The 18,832-nt window shown below is 40.5% G+C and overlaps 1 protein-coding gene across 1 annotated transcript in view; it reads left to right on the top strand.

Moving 5' to 3' along the window:
- The window catches only part of dnajc6 (DnaJ (Hsp40) homolog, subfamily C, member 6), a gene marked incomplete at both ends in the record, with an annotated part of 30,907 nt that extends 12,297 nt beyond the window's left edge, over window positions 1-18,610 (top strand). The window contains 17 exons of the mRNA XM_079245450.1: window positions 864-913; window positions 1,426-1,574; window positions 5,593-5,715; window positions 6,844-6,977; window positions 7,161-7,355; window positions 7,574-7,691; window positions 8,763-8,842; window positions 8,990-9,183; window positions 10,098-10,124; window positions 10,954-11,316; window positions 11,477-11,620; window positions 12,464-12,565; window positions 12,671-12,805; window positions 12,883-13,218; window positions 13,841-13,989; window positions 14,407-14,583; window positions 18,509-18,610. Of these exons, the coding sequence (XP_079101576.1) occupies window positions 864-913; window positions 1,426-1,574; window positions 5,593-5,715; window positions 6,844-6,977; window positions 7,161-7,355; window positions 7,574-7,691; window positions 8,763-8,842; window positions 8,990-9,183; window positions 10,098-10,124; window positions 10,954-11,316; window positions 11,477-11,620; window positions 12,464-12,565; window positions 12,671-12,805; window positions 12,883-13,218; window positions 13,841-13,989; window positions 14,407-14,583; window positions 18,509-18,610 (2,578 nt within the window). The remainder of the gene's footprint in view (window positions 1-863; window positions 914-1,425; window positions 1,575-5,592; window positions 5,716-6,843; window positions 6,978-7,160; window positions 7,356-7,573; window positions 7,692-8,762; window positions 8,843-8,989; window positions 9,184-10,097; window positions 10,125-10,953; window positions 11,317-11,476; window positions 11,621-12,463; window positions 12,566-12,670; window positions 12,806-12,882; window positions 13,219-13,840; window positions 13,990-14,406; window positions 14,584-18,508) is intronic.
- Window positions 18,611-18,832: the final 222 nt, after the last annotated feature.

Raw genomic sequence — 18,832 nt, 5'->3', positions numbered from 1 at the left:
ATTATTGCATAATTTGATTAAAGTTTTAAGGAAATCCTACGACACGTTCAGCCATCTCTCAGGCAGACTAGCTGAGGAGCAGAGCATTACATAAGGGACTCAAATAGTGTTGAAGCCATATGGCACTGCTTCATGACCTCAGTGAAACACCCAGATCAGTCTTTTTTGCAAGATTTTCTCAGCATGAAACAAATTAACTCAGTTTGATGCATATTAACCTACAAATACATATTTTTCCTTTGCTGTCAGTTACTGAAAGGATCGTTTTCTTTTGCTTTTGAATACAAAAAAAAATATAAATTACAATCCAACATCACGCTGCACCCACTTCATTGTCTTCACACAATGCATCTGTAGTGTAGGTACCTGTGTGTATGTGTGCAGGACAGCTGCTCCCACTAAAAAAACAGGGGGGAAAAAAGCCATATGGAAAGGCTAATTTTGGCAATGAAAGGCTATGTTGCTCATTTGAAGAACTCACATATGGCATCCCTTTGATCCGGGGCAGTAAAGCAGAGGGTGATGAGTCTGAAAAAAAGAACTTCCACACAGCCTGACATGCAGAAGCTTCCGCTCCAAAGCCTGTTGACTATGATAACTTAGATATGCACGGCATGCAGTCTGATGAACCACCAGAAAGTGGGTGGTTGAACAGCCGGTTCGATGCTCAGACACTGATCTTCCATGTTTTATAATTTGATGTTGCATTTGACCTTTTGCAGTGCGAACATCATGTTTAATGGATGTGTTTTATCCAAAGTAAAGTGCACTTATGCAAATGCTGTAGTCATGCTTTAACTTCTACTTGAGCAGAATAGGATAGTTGAATCTGTATTAAGCATCTCTCTTTTTTTTTTTTACAGGTACACCAAAGGGGAGTTGGACATTGCCTATATTACATCAAGAATCATCGGTAAAAACATTTTATTGAAGATAATAGACTTTGGAGCGTGTTGGAACAATGCACAAAACTATTATATCTTGTTCACAATATTAAAATCACACCATGAAGCACTGTCAGGATTTTGGTATGTTTTTTGTGGGGGGTCATGTGTGATTCAGATTGTTTCCACATGCACAGTTCCAACTCACACACACAGAAAAACAGACATCTGCACCTTTAGCTGACCTGCTCACGTACTGCTGCTGAAATGCCTGTAGCATTACATAATGTTGAGTGCAGAGAAGCAGCATGACTTTTAGAGGACACACTCCGTCGGACATGTTGTCACCTGAGGGCCTATATCACTCCACACTGATAACCATGCTTAAATGCAGGCCTGGTGTTCATATTTCAATTTGCAATATACCTTTTTTTTCAAGTCTGATGCCAAACTATATTGCCTTGGTACAAGTGCATTGTATTCGCATACATACGTAAATGTCTGCTTCTGTTTAAAATAGATTTTATTTTTCTTTTACCAGTGATGACCTACCCTGCGGAATCAGTACAGATTGGCTATCAGAACCACGTTGAAGATATCCGCTCCTTCCTCGACAGTCGCCATGCTGACCACTACACTGTCTTTAACCTCTCACAGCGTAACTACCGCGGCGCCAAATTCTCAAACAGGGTGAGTAAAATTACATCTCCTGAAACAACTGATGGACCACAGTTTGCTGTGGTAAAGGCTCACTTAAGGTTTGCTGGCTTGGTTTGTGGGGCGGCTAATATGTTAAAATGTTAATTGAATATAGATTAGAGGCCGTAGTGATGCCTCTAATAAGTTTTTATAATCTGGTCTGATGGCTTCAGTTCAGTCATTAAATGGCTTCTTATGGCTTTTTTTTTTTTATAGGCTGACACAGTTTTTTAAGATCTTAATGAAATATCTGTGACACAATTTAGTAAAAATAATACAAAGACGCTGATGCAGCTCCTTTTTCTTTCAGTAATTTTCACTTCTATTAAGTGGATTATTTTAGGGGTGTGAAGACACCAACTTAACTGCTGTCTGCATGTTACTTAATCTGGGTCTGCCTCTTGTGCTAAATATAGCACTTTTTTGCCACTGAAATGATTATTTCAATTTTCCTCTTCTACACCATGGATCATAGATGCATGATCCCTCTTTCTAAAATAGTTTTGTTGCTGTTCCTGCATCTTTTATTACTCAAATACTGAACACAAACTCTGCTGGTTGTTCTTTAATGTACTGTCATAATTGAGCCAAATATACCCCCATAAACAAAGAAAAAAGTCATCTCCATAATACTCTTTATCCATTGTAAATATGCAAAAGGTCATTTGGGCATGTTTACAACTAAGTAAATCAATTAGTAACAAATCTGTGTGAAATTATTAGCCAACTTTACATGTTTTTCTCTGTCAGTCCGGGTCTCATAAAAATATTAGCATTCCAGGTTTCTACAGATGTTTAAGTGTAAAAGAGCCTGGTGTCAATCCCACTTTAGTGGTACTTCATGAGCAGTGTTGATAAACAATAATGTGTAATATTTTGATGTAACATTGTGCAGGTGTCTGCAGCTTTGTTAATTACTGTGTTATTATCAGTGAACATGAAGATTTTCTTGTCGGCACACTTTTGCATGAAGACATTAGGTGCTACTAGTCCTCACTGTGTTGTCTATTCTTCACAAAATTCATATTCCCAGTTCCTGTAACAAAGGCAAAGCACTCCTTACCACTTCATCTCAACACCTTGTCAAACAGCTCTCACAGTCACATAAGTGTTTTTCACAGCACACATCAGTGTCCTAGAAATCTGCTGCTACAAATGGGCTTTCATGTGCTTGTAATCGTTTTTGCCTGACAGATCACACAAGTTCAACCCGAGATGGACAGCTAGAACCACTTCTCTGATATTTACCAGTGTGAAAGTTTTGCCCTGTGTATTGGTTGTCGAAAAAGTAACGATAATGAGCTCAGCAGCTTACTGAAAAATGTGAAGATTTTGAGCTAACTGCATGAAAAAGAGGCTTAGAAAATGCTCGAACATACTAAACAAACGATACAGACAAAAAGATTATGATGAAAATAAAGACTAGATGGTAATATTAAGGACAAGCAGTCAATACATCAATATTTTACTGAGAAATGGTTGTTGTGTTAGAGATATTGATAAGTAACTGTCCTCCTCCATCAAATTAATAGTTGTAATGTCAAGGTGACCTTTAGCTGACCTTATACAGGTCACCTCTCTCCTCTGGAAATGATTCCACAGCCACTAACTCTCTAATGTAGGATTTTTGGTGGATATGTGTGAATGTTGCCGGAGGGTGAGTTGTTTGTAGCGTTTCCACAAATGTTTTGCCATGGCATTTCAAATAGCACCTCTTTTGGGGGGGGATTTGAAATGCTTAGGTTAACAATGAGATTATATTTTGAGTTTTAAAATGGCAGTGACTGTTTTTGGTGCAACCCACATGAAAACAACCATAATGCTCGAAAACAAACACAGTGTGTGAGCGTTCTCCAAACTGAAATTCAGGAAACATAAGGGGTTTTGGAGAAACCTACATGGAAATAGTTACTGTAATGGGGTAACAAGAAAGGAAAAAAAAAAAAAAAGAAAATCCATCATATTTCATGATGTTTGTTTTTGTTATCAAAGCCTGAGAAGTCATTGATTCACAGAGTCGTGTTTCATTTTGTTGTTTATGTGACGTAACAGGGTTTGGTTTGGAGATGGAGTTGGAAGCTTTTGAAGAAACTGTTTTTAATCACATCACCATTGCAATAACTACTTGCACCCAAAACTATCTCAAAATAAACTAAATGTATATTTATGATTTATGAATCACTAATCGCATGCCCCCGATGTCGCGTGGACATCGGGGGCAGTACTGCTGGATTGGCAGACTGGGGTGGTGGTCCCCCTGTTTAAGAAGGGGGACCGGAGGGTGTGTTCCAATTACAGGGGAATCACACTCCTCAGCCTCCCTGGTAAGGTCTATTCAGGGGTTCTGGAGAGGAGGGTCCGCCGGAGAGTCGAATCCCGGATTGAGGAGGAGCAGTGTGGTTTTCGTCCTGGTCGCGGAACAGTGGACCAGCTCTTTACCCTCTTTGGGGTCCTGGAGGGGGCATGGGAGTTTGCCCAACCAGTCTACATGTGCTTTGTGGACCTGGAGAAGGCATTCGACCGTGTCCCCCGGGGGCTCCTGTGGGGGGTACTCCGGGAGTATGGGGTACCGGACCCCCTTGTAAGGGCTGTCCGGTCCCTGTATAAGGCCAAGGCCGCCAAGGCTGCCCTTTATCACCGATTCTGTTCATAACTTATATGGACAGAATTTCTAGGCGCAGCCGAGGTGTTGAGGGGATCCGACTTGGTGGCCTCAGGATTGGGTCCCTGCTTTTTGCAGATGACGTGGTCCTGTTGGCTTCATCTGGTTGTGATCTCCAGCTCTCACTTGAGCGATTTGTGGCCGAGTGTGAAGCGGTTGGGATGAGAATCAGCACCTCAAAATCTGAGACCATGGTCCTCAGCCGGAATAGGGTGGATTGCCCTCTCCGGGTCGGGAGTGAGGTCCTGCCTCAAGTGGAGGAGTTTAAATATCTCAGGGTCTTGTTCACGAGTGAGGGAAGGATGGAGCGCGAGATCGACAGACTGATCGGTGCAGCATCTGCAGTAATGCGGGCTCTGCGCCGGTCTGTCGTGGTGAAGAAGGAGCTGAGCCAGAAGGCGAACCTCTCGATTTACCAGTCGATCTACGTTCCTACCCTCACCTGTGGTCATGAGCTGTGGGTCGTGACCAAAAGAACGAGATCTCGTATACAGGCGGCTGAAATGGGTTTCCTCCGCAGGGTGGCCGGGCTCTCCCTTAGAGATAGGGTGAGGAGCTCGGTCATCCGGGAGGGGCTCAGAGTAGAGCCGCTGCTCTTCCGCATCGAGAGGAACCAGTTGAGGTGGCTCGGGCATCTGGTCAGGATGCCTCCTGGACGCCTCCCTGGTGAGGTGTTCCAGGCACGTCCCTCGGGGAGGAGACCCCGGGGAAGACCCAGGACACGCTGGAGGGATTATATCTCTCAGCTGGCCTGGGAACGCCTCGGGATCCCCCCCACAGAGTTGGCAAATGTGGCTGGGGAGAGGGAAGTCTGGGCTTCCCTGCTTAGGCTGCTGCCCCCGCGACCCGACCCCGGAATAGCGGCAGAAGATGGATGGATGGATGGATGGATGGATGGATGAATCACTAATAGAAATCTTTCTGTTTGATAAACACTTTGTTTAAAAATCTTAAAACTTTTTACTCTCTTCAGCATAGGGTCTTTGGTTCATGAAATTCTGCACTTCTGGACTTATCGACAGATACGTAGATTCCTCTGGCAGATGAATCCAAAAGTCCAGCTGAGAAGTTCATGCGACCTCAGTAGCCCCATCTGCTCAAGGAAGTTTCTATATCTGTATAAAATGACTCACGGTAACTGATGAGTCATGTTGCTTTGTGCTGCAGAGCTCCTACTAACCTCAGCCCCCCATTTCTCTCCCCTCTTTATCCTTCTTTTTTTTTTCCAAGCACTTTCTATTTTATTTTTGTCTTCTTTCCCATCTCCTCATTTTCCCCTGTTTTTTTTTTTTTTTTTTTTTGTATCCTTTTCTCCTTCTTCTACGCCTTGTGTCAACCTCTTTCCAGGTTTCGGAGTGTAATTGGCCTTCACGCCAAGCTCCCAGCCTCCACAACCTATTTGCTGTGTGTAAGAACATGCACAACTGGCTTAAACAGAATCCCAAGAATGTGTGTGTTATCACCTGCTCGGTAAGGAGGCACTCAAACACCCGAATCAATACCAATCATCCACATTCATTCAGTTTTTATTGATTGCTTGGGTTCTGACTGCCTTAAGTGCAGCCAAGTTTTCTGAAGCTGATCTGAAACTGTAGCAGCGCCGATAATCTTTATTTGACTTTACTCAGTTATGTCGCTTAATCATGAAATTCAGCTGCCTGGTAATGCATTTTGATGAGGCGGGGATTGGCTGGATCATTAAACAACACATTAGTGGAGCAGGTCTTTGTCCTGTGACCTACTTTTGGGTCCAACACGGCATTTGCAATATGCTACTGGACCACTAACTAAACAAAATGTTAAAATCCCTTGAATCCATCTGTAATTCCTTTTTTATTGAACAGTAACTTTTTTATTGCTAAAATTTGACTTAGTGATCGGAACAAATTAATCACTTTTTAAAGGTTGGAGTTAATAAACCGTCTTTGTTGTACTCTCATGTGAGCTTTTGTGTTTGATGAAAGAGTTAAGTATGCAGACAGTTTGTTTTATCAAGAGAAATCAGTTTGGATTATCCTTTGTAAGCAGCCTGTTGCATCACACCTACCATAACACCACACAGTGTCATGTATGTTTTAAAAAATAAGCCTAAACTTCAGACTCTACTGCCCAGTTCACTGACCAACAGAGTAAAACTGTCTTCACTGACAGCAGTGCAGTCCACAGGCAGGTGGTGGTGCATGTTATTGCCAACTCTCTATGGCTTTGTTTTGCCATGGTTGGCAAACTCCTTATTCTTGCATAATCAAACCAAATGTTTATTTTTATAAAATCTTATCTCTCACTCTCCCTCTCTCTCTTTCTTTTCAAGCGAGTAATGTTTTTCTCTCCGTGTAACCTGAAATAAATTAAGCAGCAGTGAGTGAATGTAGTTTCTGGGTTCTCTGAAATGTGATGCAACTTTTATACGATATACACTTTTAACTCAGTTAAATTATTTTCTTAAAGCAAAACGAGAAAAAATTCTGTGCAGGAAAATGACGCTGCAGTGCTAAGACAAAATGTACTCAAACTATAAGTAACCTAATGGTACAGTAGTGAAACTGATCAGTAAAGATTTCATCAGCGGTCAGTATTTACCTTTGTGTGTGTTCACAGGATGGCCGTGCTCCCTCTGGTGTTTTGGTCTGTGCCATGTTCTGCTTCTGCCATCTTTTCAACAACCCAATTCCTGCCATGCAGCTGCTCAGCGCCAAGAGACCAGGCTCTGGACTCTGGCCTTCACACCGCAGGTTTAAAGTCTTTGAACACTAGTGTGTGATAGAACAAGAAACCTTAAACTTATGAGCTTCTGGATATACTGTACAGACAAAATGTTCACCTTCTAAATGACTGATGTAGTTGTGAACATAATACAAATGTATACATATTGAAATATGCAAGCTGTCATTTTGCCTGTCCTTGTGTTCATGCAGATACATAGGTTATGTGTGTAGCATGGTATCGGAGAAACCCAGCCTTCCCCATTCTAAACCCTTGATGATCAAGGCTCTCACTATGAGTCCAGTCCCCTGTTTCAACAAACAACGTAGCGGCTGTCGACCCTTCTGTGATGTCCTCATTGGAGAGACCAAGATCTTCACCACTGCACAAGAATATGAGAGGATGAGGTGAATTGTAGTGATGTGACGAGTCTGCAAATTAAAACAGTGTTATACAGTGTAAAATGTGCATGATATTTATTATATACCAATTTGTTTAAAAAAATATGTTAAAAAATATGTAATATATGAGTATATGTTACCATACTGTTGCCTTATTTTCTCTCTCTCTGCCTTTACCGATAATTTGTCATGCTCGTACCTCTTGCAATGTCTACACGCCCCAGAGAGCACAGAGTCCAGGAAGGGAAGGTCGTCTTTCCTCTTGGTGTGAGTGTACAAGGAGACGTTGTAGTTTCTGTCTACCACATGAGGTCAACCATTGGAGGACGCCTGCAAGCCAAGGTACTCTCAACATGCCACTGCAGCCAGATCTGGCACAGTGGGCAGTGTTGGCTAAACCATTAGTGTCGACCCTTTGCAACATTTTCTTTGAGGTTGCAATGAGCAGCTATAAGATTAATACCTAGTTTGTAATAAATTATATGCTTTGAGTTTTTTGAACATCACTTTAAAGTTGCAATGAGCAGCTACTTATACACTTGTATATTACTGATATGATTATTGTACTGTAGTGTAGGATACTTACAATGTGTTAGTTTTAGTCATTTAAAGTTATAAAAAAAAACTTTTTTGTCAAAAACTGATAACTTATGAGGAATACAGTTTACTTTTAACCTAAAGAATAAATAGGTACAAAAGAAAGAAGCAAAACGCAAGTTGCCTTCACTCCATCAATGTTATCAGCTTCAGCTCATGTCTGTCTTGTAGTCCTTCATCCAGTGTCCTTAAATTTCACCAATGAGGACAGTTCTGTGTTTTTTCACTGTTAATCAGTTCTGCATGTTGATCGAGATCTGCTTGATGTACATGCATTATATATTACAGAAGCTTTAAACTTTCTATGAAACATCCCACACTTGGATGTTAACAAGTCCTTTAATCTATTTTCATCCTACTGCTGTTTGTTGTAGGTTATAAGAAAGACTATGACCCTATATAGGCTGCTTACACTACAGGAGGATTTCCATTTTTATATAACTTATTGGGTATAATAAAGTAAAGTCAGGGTAAAAATAGAGAGAAAACTACATGAGAAACAAAACTATATAAATATCTACAAAACAAGAACAAAACAGATAAACATTGGTTACCAGTATTTGTAATGACTTTACAAGAATACAATCAGGAACAGCGGACCTGGTGTAAAAGGGTAACTTTAATCTGGTTTATATTTATTTATCTATTTTTATTTATTGCTATGTCCATTATTTTGTTTCATCCCAGATTGTCTTATCTTATTTGAATTCTTTAACTTTCTATTACTCAGTAGCGGGTAATTATTAAATATGTTTAAAAATATGATACAAATGAAATAAAAATGCATTTTTTAAATGTTTGTTCTACTATTGTCAGGTCTCAAACACCCAGATCTTCCAGATTCAGTTTCATACTGGATTTATTGGCCCTGGAACCACCATGTTGAAATTTAACAAGTAAGAATAGTTATTTTACTTGAATTCAACTAAAATTTGTATATTTTGTTTGTCCACCTTTGTCAGTTTTGAAAGAACAAATGTTTTACTTATTTCTGTCTCTTACAATAACATGTCCTTTTCCACTCACATTATTTTTCCTATCAGACCAGAACTTGATGCTTGTGACTCCCCTGAGAAATATCCTCAGCTATTCCATGTTATACTGGAGGTGGAAGTAGAGGGGGTGGACAAACAGAAAGACCTGACACCGCCATGGGAGCAGTTTCCCTGTAAAGACCTGAGCCCCAATGTGCTCTTTTCTTGCCATCAGGAACATCAGGATGCACTGGCTATTGCTGGTAATATGGATGACTGCACCATACACTAGTGTTTACTCAGTACTGTGATCAAACTAAGATGAAAGGCCACAGGGGAAAGTATTTTATCAAAGCTTAAAGTTACACATGGGACGTGACTCTTGAAAATCTAGATCTAAACTCGCTATTTAAATGGACTAGCTCTTCCATTAACAACTTCGGTAGTTAGATTTGGGAAAACCTCTTTGTTTCAACATAGTTTTAACAATGACTGGCACCTTTCACAGCAAATGGCTTTGTATTTCAAGCTCTACTTTACCTCTAGCTGACTTAAAGGCTAATAAAGCATTGTGAAGCTGCTGGAAAACAGGCTTTTAACTCTTAAATTTACTAAAATGTGATTTTTTTTTTTTTATAAATACATGTAGCATGGATAGAGAAATAGGAAAGCTCTACAGGAAGTCCAGTTTCAGCTCACAATCATATGAGCAAACGCAAGAATTAAGCTAGTAGGATGCTAGCTGCTAACAAACACCTTATTTCCTTCATTTGAGTTTGAAATATGCAAAGTAGACAGCTTTACTACAAAAATGACTCATTTACTTATTTTTTGAATAGTGTAAACACAAAGTAAATGTTGTTTGTGAGATATTGGCTCCATGTAAAAACTAACAAAGTTCTGAAAATAACTACAATGCTAAAAAAGCACATGGATATCTAATTCTTAACCCTGAAATAACCTGACTAACTCAACAACTTAACCCTGTCCCAAAATGACTTATAAATTAGACTGTTAAGATAAGATAAGGTCATAGGCAACTGTACAAGGACACCCACTGGGTTTAACTCATACTTTAGACTAAACAAATGGCGCAAACAGCTGAAAAAACACATTTACATTTCTTAACATGCAGACACAGAAACAAACTAATGTTAACCCTTTTTGTCCTTGCAAGATGAGATGGAGGGCTTGGACCTGGAGGGTAAGGCAGAGGGAAACCACAGATCTGTTATAGGACAGTGACTTAATTGAACGGGGTTTGGTTCAATTCAATCATATACTCTTCTCCAGATGACAATTAAAATATTGACAGATACATTTTCTGTTACTGTGAAATCCAATCTGCTTCTACTGGTGACCTATATTGATTGGATTGAAATTGAACCCATCCTTGTTATGGAGTGATATATCACTTTGGTAGAAATTTGGGGGAAATGTACCATCTGTCTTGGGACCTGAGTGAAATTACTAGTTTAAATTAATCCCTTTACACACATCCCTTGACGTGTGAGTGGACAGATCAATGTTTGTTTTTTTCTTTTCTGTATCCAGAGTTATGGTTTGAAGGTAGCCTCTTCTAAAGATGGGTTGGAAAAAAACAACCATAGTGATAAATATATTCAAAGTGATCTACCAAGGTGGAATATTGCTTTCAGCCAAACTAGCTGAGGTTAACCATACACCCCTTCCCCTTTTAAAAAGCATCTAGATAACATGGATTTGGATTCTTGCAAAGAGAAATTTATTTCACCTCCTTAAAGTAGCAAGAAGCAGCTGCCAGCTAGAGCTTATTGTGGGTGTTTAGAAGCACAAAGTATTTGGCAAAAGTGATGACCTCCATAGGCTCCCATTGTTTTCTGCTTTGCATTCCTTTCCTCTTAGCCTGCGTTGTGCTTGTATCTGCCTTCAGTCCAGTTAATGCCATGCGTCTGCTTATATAGCTCTTTTTCAGCTTTATCCAGTTTGAATCCATCTCTCTCAAGACTGTCTTCTCATCTCCAACAATCTGTACCTGTTTTGTTCCTTTAAAGAACCAAGCCGGCCCCACGGAGGTACAGATGGTCGAGGCGTTGAGGAAAGTGAGCCCTCAGATGATGAGATGCTGTCACTATCCAGTCAGAGAAGCAGCATCAGTACAGCGCCGCAGAAACCCGAACCTCCAACTCCAATGCCTGCTGCAGAGGAAGTGGATCTTCTGGGCCTGGATGGGGGGGGCATCAATCGTTCACGCACCTCATCTCAGCCTCCGTCTTCAGCAGCTACAACCACCGACCTCTTAGGAGACTTGTTTGGGGCTCCACCTCAGCCGATGAGTGGACCTTCATCCACTCACTCCACTCCGCACAAAGGAAATCCAAACACTGCCTCGCCAAGTCCCTCTCCTGCTCCACCAGGTAAGATGTTTGGAAAACTCACAAAAATGACTTGAAACTTATTTGCGTTACCAAAATATATTTTCAGAAGCTGTCAGCAGGAAAACTAGCTATTAAAGTATAATTTGTCTTGTATATTTTAATAAACCCACTAACACTAGAGGTTCTTTTGATGCTACAGCATTTGATCCCTTTGGGGCGGGTCCCATGCCTAAGCCTCAGGACATGATGGATTCATTCCTTGGACCAGGTAATGTTGGGCAGCCAGACCCTTTCCTGCATGCTGCTCGCTCTCCATCACCCACCCTGCAGCCCACCAGCCAGGGTAAGGCATGCTTCTGCTGCTCTTTTGATAGTCACTCACAACATACTCTGAGATGCCATAAAGACCTTTCAAGAGTCTTTGTTTTTCTAGGCATGTTTTATATTATTTGCAAGTCTGCTTTTGCACATTGGCTTACATTGATTTAGCATCTTCTGGAACATTGCATTGTAAAAAATTAAAAAAAAAAAAAAAAAATAATAATAATCCTCCAGCTCTCCTATGACCCTGAATTGGACTAAGTGAAAATGGATGTATGGGTGGATGGATGGATGGATGACAAATCTGACTGTAAAATCTTTTGGTCTGGTTTGCAGTAACTGATTTTTCATGGCTACTTTCATATATGCTTCACAATAAATGAGTTTGCATGATGTTTGCTAATCTGCAGTCCATGCACAGCATGAATCCCAACACAATCCTTTCTGCATCATTTAACAGCATTTTGGCTAAAACCATTATTTCATCTGCATTCTTGCTGCTCTCCTACTTCAGATTTTTACTTTTATATGTCCTTTTATATGTCATTTGATGAAGAGCAGCATTTGTTTAAGATAGTTAAGTAAGTCATGTGTTATGTATGTGTTAGGCTCATTTTAGTTTTAATCATGTGTAATGTAACAAGTAAAAATCTGAACTTGTTTTGGGACAAACTGATGTGCCAAATGTGTATAAGAGGCTTTTAAAAGTGAACTTTTTTCCAGAACTGTCAGTCAGATCTTGCAGCTCTCTCACAACAGCACTAATGAATTTTGAACTTATTTTCTCTGGCTGCGTGGGTTGAGCTCACACAGTTCACATTCCCTGTGTGCTCTCTTTGTGACCAACCTTTATGTGCCTGAACAGGCCGGAGTTCTCCAGTCCCACCCACCACCCCAACTGTTAACATTCAGCAGCAAAATGCCATGGGAGGATGGGACTGGAATAGACCTGCTACCACAAGTACAGGTATTCCTAACCACATAAGCACGCACATAGACAGTGAATACACAAGCACACATTGATTAATCTGAGTGGCTCTCCTGAAGTTCTGTTTTCTGATTAATTCAGCAGGAGGCTTTGGTGTGGGCAGTCGGTCGGCCACTACGAGTCCGACTAGCTCTGTTCACAGCACTCCTACCCACCAAACAAAGCCAAATACCCTGGACCCATTTGCAGACATCGGCAACCTGAGCGGAAGCCTTGGAGGTCTGACATTAACCATTTCCTTAAAGCTTTGTCATATTTCCTACTGCTTCATGCTAAAACTGCTGTTCTTGTACCAGGAGGTTCTGGGTTTTCCAGCAAGCCCACCACTCCAACAGGAACAACCCCATCTTTCCCACCAATGGGGTCTCCTTCACGGCCTCCTCCATCTCCTCAGCATGCAGGAGGGTGGCAGCCTCACGCAGGGGCAAACTTCCCCTCATGGCAGCCCGGCACTGGAGGAGGTGGAGGGTGGCAAGCCCAAGGACAAGGCTCCACCACACAGCCAAAGCCCAGCCCCAGCCATACCTCCATGCCTCACACATCACCCCAAAACCGACCGAACTACAACGTCAGCTTCTCTGCAATGGGAGGAGGCTCTCCCAGTGCAGGGGGCAAAACACAGGCTGGAATGGGTGAGCAAAAGATGTAGATTGAGATAGATGTTTATTTTTACTGTTTATTTTTATTTTTATTTTTTTTTCTCCAGATTTCTTAAGCAGAAATGGGATCTTTCCAAAAGTTCCAGTCTTTAGCATTTTAAGAGCTCTTGTTAGGATAAAGGGGACATAATATTCAGAACTATGCTTTTGTTAGTGGACAATAATCAGTCATTGTGTTTTATATACATGCCATGACATGGAATCTTTATTTATTGATGTTACACAACATGGTTCTACAGTGCAATGCAATGTGCAGTATGACCACTACTCCCTACAGACAAATCCTTTAACTCTTAGCTGATCTGCCAAAAAGGTCATTTACAGTTGGAGAAGGAACTATACAAGGAGTTTATGTGAGATATCAAATTAGCATATAAAATCCCAAAACCTTGTTATTAAAGTGAGCTTAATTATAAAATGCATAATTCAAATTATTTAAAAGCATAAAGCTTTGGTGGAATGAGCTTGTCATTTAATTTAAAACAAAGAAACAGATTTTTTATTATAACTAACTTATAACACACTATAGTTGCTGAATAATTATATATTTTTTAGTTGTTCATTGATATGTTTTTTCCCTTTGTATTTGTGCTAGGTTCAAAGCCCAAAGCATCGGATGCCAATTTTGATGACCTGCTGTCTGGTCAGGGCTTTGCAGGGGCCAAAGAGAAGAAAGGGCCCAGGACTATAGCAGAGATGAGGAAGGAGGAGATGGCCAAAGAGATGGACCCTGAGAAAATAAAGGCAAAACCTGTTTTTTCTGGTTGTAATGTAAACAGACATCAGCTTATTTCTGTAAACATTTATTTAAGAAACAGCATCGTGTCTCAGGACTGTTGTGCCATGACATCTGTGTCGAATTTAGGCCTGATTACTTTATCGTGTGTTTATCCAGTGAAATTTGGCAGAAGTTATTCAGTCCTTTCCAAAAGTTTGATGGTGCTCTCAAAAAGCCTTTGGCTGTCAAAGCCTCTCTGTTTATTTCTGAGTTAATGAAGCAACCAATGTAGCTCTCCCACGACCAAACTTTGGTTCATCTAATTACTCCTGTAGCATTTCACCAGAGCCTAAATCCCTGAAGCATTTATGTTAATAATTGTTTCAAATCTGGCCCTCGCCAGCTAATGACTCCCCATCGTTGCCTCTCCCTTTGTATCCTAGATTCTGGACTGGATTGAAGGGAAGGAGCGTAACATCCGAGCCCTGCTGTCCACCATGCACACTGTGCTTTGGGAGGGTGAGACACGCTGGAAGCCTGTGGGCATGGCTGACCTGGTTACTCCAGATCAGGTCAAGAAGGTTTACCGCAAAGCAGTGCTGGTAGTTCACCCGGATAAGGTGAGACAGATAATGACGCATAAATCCTGAACTTGCAGAAGAAGAAATATATGTCTGTATGTGGAACAGACATATATTTCTGATGGAACAAGGGAAAGTTATAGTTGAGTAGGTTCAATCAAATGAAAGGCTTTTTTTCAGGTGATTTACTTGGTTAAAAAGTAATATCTAAATTAAATAGTATTCTGGAGATTAATAGAAAATGCAAAAATACCCCAAACAAATCAACAAGTTATAATAAAACAATATATAACTGGTTTTTATATAAAACAGTGGCTCTAACTACAGCTTATGACAGGTCTGCTCTGTGATCTTCAATCAGTTGTGCAGTTCCTCTGCCTCAGGGTTCCTCTGTGGGGAAGTGTCTTTAACTCTTTTGTTTAGCTTTGCACTCACTTGTTTATATCCACTACTATTTTTAGCCGTGTGTAAAGTAAAAAGCAGGCTGTTGTGTTTATTTATAAGAAAATCTTTGACTGATTCCATTGTGGTATTTCTACCCAGCAACATATTGCAGACTGACAAGTTCAGAAACTGGACAAGTGTTTTGCAGCTAAAGTGCTAAATGGAAATAAAACTAAGTAAATATTGAAATTAAGCCCATCAAGTGGAATCAGATGCATCCTACAAGTATAATTTATTTAGAGCAACTTGTCAAGCGTTATTAATGACCTGATTGGTTTTTTTTTCAGAGCTATTATAGTCGTGGGCGTAGGAACAGTACAGACACAACATTATTACAACACACAAAGCTGTGAACTTGTAGTACAAAAAGCAGAATTACAAAATCATATTGAAATATAAACTTTCACACAAGCATTATTGAAAACATGAACATCCACTTCTATAACTGCACAAGTCAAAACTGCTGCAGCAGCATCAAGGAACAAACGTGTCGTAGCAGGACTAGATTTGACTTTTACTCAGCTGTTCAGAGGAAAAAAAACAGGTTAGGTTGCTGTGTAGCCCAAAATTTCCTCATTCATGATTTTTGTAGAATGATTAGTTGCAGAACAAAGTGATTTGTGACATTATTTGGCCAAAAATGACTTAAAAACTGTAACAGTTTCTGCTCTGTCACAGTCTTAGTTTTAACAACAAATTAAGACAACATGTTATTGTGCAAACGTGAACAATGTATGAGAGACTAAATTCTATCACTTTAACATGTTAATTAACCATTGATGTTATGTGTGTATCTCCATTATCATTGCTTATGGATGAGACGAGAGCCTGCAGCTCAAGAGCATATGGAAAACTGCAAGATTTTTAACCTCAATTCATTTTTTTAATAAAAATTTTGGAATATTTTTGTAACGATGGCATGAGTGCAATCCTTAGAAAAGAAACTCATATGCCCGATTAAGACCTATCCCATCCCTACTGTGCATGTGTGTCTAATCATGTGACTGCACAAAGTTCAGATAAAGACTGTGTTGAAGGTGGTAACCAGATCTGACATGCTGTCACAGAAGACGGCTTCTTTGCTCATGCAGACATTACACTGATACGCTCAGTGATTGTCAGAGTAATAAAAGGTGTTTCCTGTAGTTTTACTTAAAATTTGAGGAATGAAATGGCCACATTTTTTGCAAGCTATTCAAGAAATGTTTGTGCTTTACCCCACTTTAAAGAATAACTTTTTTATACATGCCGTGAAAATAGACAAGAGCACAATGAAAATGACCAAAATAACCAGCACTTGAATAATGTGATAGGTGAAGTATCCAAAAGCGGGCTTTAAGAAGTCAAACAAAGAGCTACCATCCTGATGGACAGATTTAGCTGTTTCTTGAAGGTGGTCTACTATTTCACTAATTGTAACATTATAATCAGGCACAAAGGTGCAGCATTCAGAACCAATGACAGCACAAGTTCCTCCTCTAGCAGCTAAAAGAAAATCCAAAGCTGCTCTGTTTTGTAAAGCTACAAGTCGAACAGAGGCAAGCTCACTTGAGATGAGCATGAGAGCCTTCCCAGTTGCATTGGCTATAATCTCTACTGAAAGAGACAGATCAGCGATTTGATCTAATGCTGACATCACGCCGTAAAAAGGAAGAAGAGAACCAAGTGCATTCTTAAAAGGTGACTGATGATGCGTCCCGAATACGTCGGAAATGCCACGTCGTACTCTGTTAAGCGGCAATCTCACTGGCAGAGAGTGTGTTACTCTCATAGCAGGTACCACATATGCCAAACCACATCGGCCTCTGTAATCCACTGGAAGATAAGGGTATGCGAGGTTCCCGCACACCCAGTACATTCCTACAGGAGAGGAGATTGAGCAGCTGGCACTGCGATGAGCTAACGCATTGAGTCGAGTCTCTCCTGCTGCTTCTAAACATTGATGTGGAACAGAATCCAGAGAGCTCCATCCAGCATTAGTTGACCCTGGGCTCCTCTTAAATGTACGAAGGCAGTCTGAGTGTCCCACTGGTGTCTGGCCATCATTCTCAAGACACCAAGAAAACCTCTGGGGAATAAGCAGTATGGGAACTGGTTTTGGGGTTTGGAGACATTTGTTACAGTTTCCATGTTCTTTAGAACAACTAAGCGGTCTCATTTTAATACTGGGGCAGTCCGGATGAGAGTAAGGGTTAGACAAATGGATATGCAGCAGATGACATGTGTCACAGTCAGAGGCAGGCAAAGCCATGAGAGGTAAACCTTCTCTGGCTGTGAATGGCATCAAACCACAGACATAGCAGCTGGTGTTAGGACGGAGGTGGTTGGCTACTTGCCACGCCATGGTAAGGAAAACATTGATGTCCTCTTTTATGTCCAGGGTCTTTATGGCCTGTAGAGTTATGGACTCCGCCAGGATCAGGATGAAGAAAGGAAAGAGGAACATTGTGGCTGAAGAAAATATTTCTGCCCTCTATCTTCTGTTAGATGAATGTGGTTGTTTCATTTAAGACTAATCACCAGGCAGGCGGCACACATCAGGACCATTAAACAGAATCTGGAAGACAGAGGAGAGCTGTAAAGCCAAGGCGAGTTTATCTATATAGCACAATTCAACAACAGGTGATTCAAAGGGCATTACTGAGACAATAAAACATTAGAAAATAAGATAAAAGTCACAAAGTAAAAGGACAATGAGTACAGAGGATGCAGTGACTTCCCCATCAAGAAAATTACTATAAATCTGAATTTCAACATCGGCTTGTAATTTACTGGTCCTTACCTGTGTCAGCGTTGATGTCAGACTTTTCCTTTCTGCTAAATCTGTCAGGAATGACCTTAACTGCAATTTATGCAAGGAGAAAATGCAGTGCTTCTCTTGCTTTTATCAAACCTGCTTTTTAATGGGACAAAAGAACCAACACGGCCCAAAATGCAGCCAATCACAGGGCTACATTTTGTGACCCTATCACAAGATCAATACACGCTGATCAACTTCAGCAACACAGCAGAAATGTAATCATTCTTGAGACATCGAGGCAGCTTTGGGTCTGATGTAATTCACTTGTATACTTCAACAAAGTCTTATTTTATACAAATACATTTAGTGTGCAGGTAACTTTTGTTTCTTTACTTTTTTCTATACTTTTATCCTCCTGTTTGGGCTCTGACACACCTCCCTGAGCTGCTTCCAGCTGCTGTTACTAGTTCTTAGTCACATGCATGTCACTTGTGTTGATCTTGTGTGTAAACATGTGACCTTGCCATCCACCGTCCAAATAAATCGGTGCTAAATTTAAACACCATATCAGAAAAGCAGAAAATGCTGGTGTGTTGCTCTTTGTTGATTAGATTTGAGGCTGTTTTAGTGTTTTTTGTATTGTTTTTTTTTTCTTTGTTTAAATGTCAGGAAATTTTTTGTAACCAGATGTTTGCCAGAAAAAAAGCATGAGTGACAGTTGTTTTTTTGGTTTTTTTCAATTTTCATTTATATAAAACTGTGTGTGCTTTCTTTCCACAGGCAACAGGACAACCATACGAACAATATGCCAAAATGATTTTCATGGAACTAAATGATGCCTGGTCAGAATTTGAAAGCCAAGGACAAAAACCTCTTTACTGAAAAAGGACAAGTGAGAAGAAGTGAAGCGACATGCGGATGTTCCTGTTGATTCTGTCATCCAACCCTAAAAATATCACCACTCCTGACTGCATTTGATGGCTGCGCCCTGCAACAACATCTGCCTTTATACCTGCGCTTTGACTCGTGACTTATCTTCTTTGCCCCAAATCGATGATGGCAAAAGACTACAGAGCAATCTATGAACAGTGATACTGAACAAAC

This window comes from Telmatherina bonti, assembly GCF_933228915.1.
Source record: "Telmatherina bonti genome assembly, chromosome: 8".
In the NCBI taxonomy this organism is placed as follows: domain Eukaryota; kingdom Metazoa; phylum Chordata; class Actinopteri; order Atheriniformes; family Telmatherinidae; genus Telmatherina; species Telmatherina bonti.
Note: the sequence above shows the minus strand (reverse complement) of the source record. Positions and strands in the feature narration are given on the sequence as shown.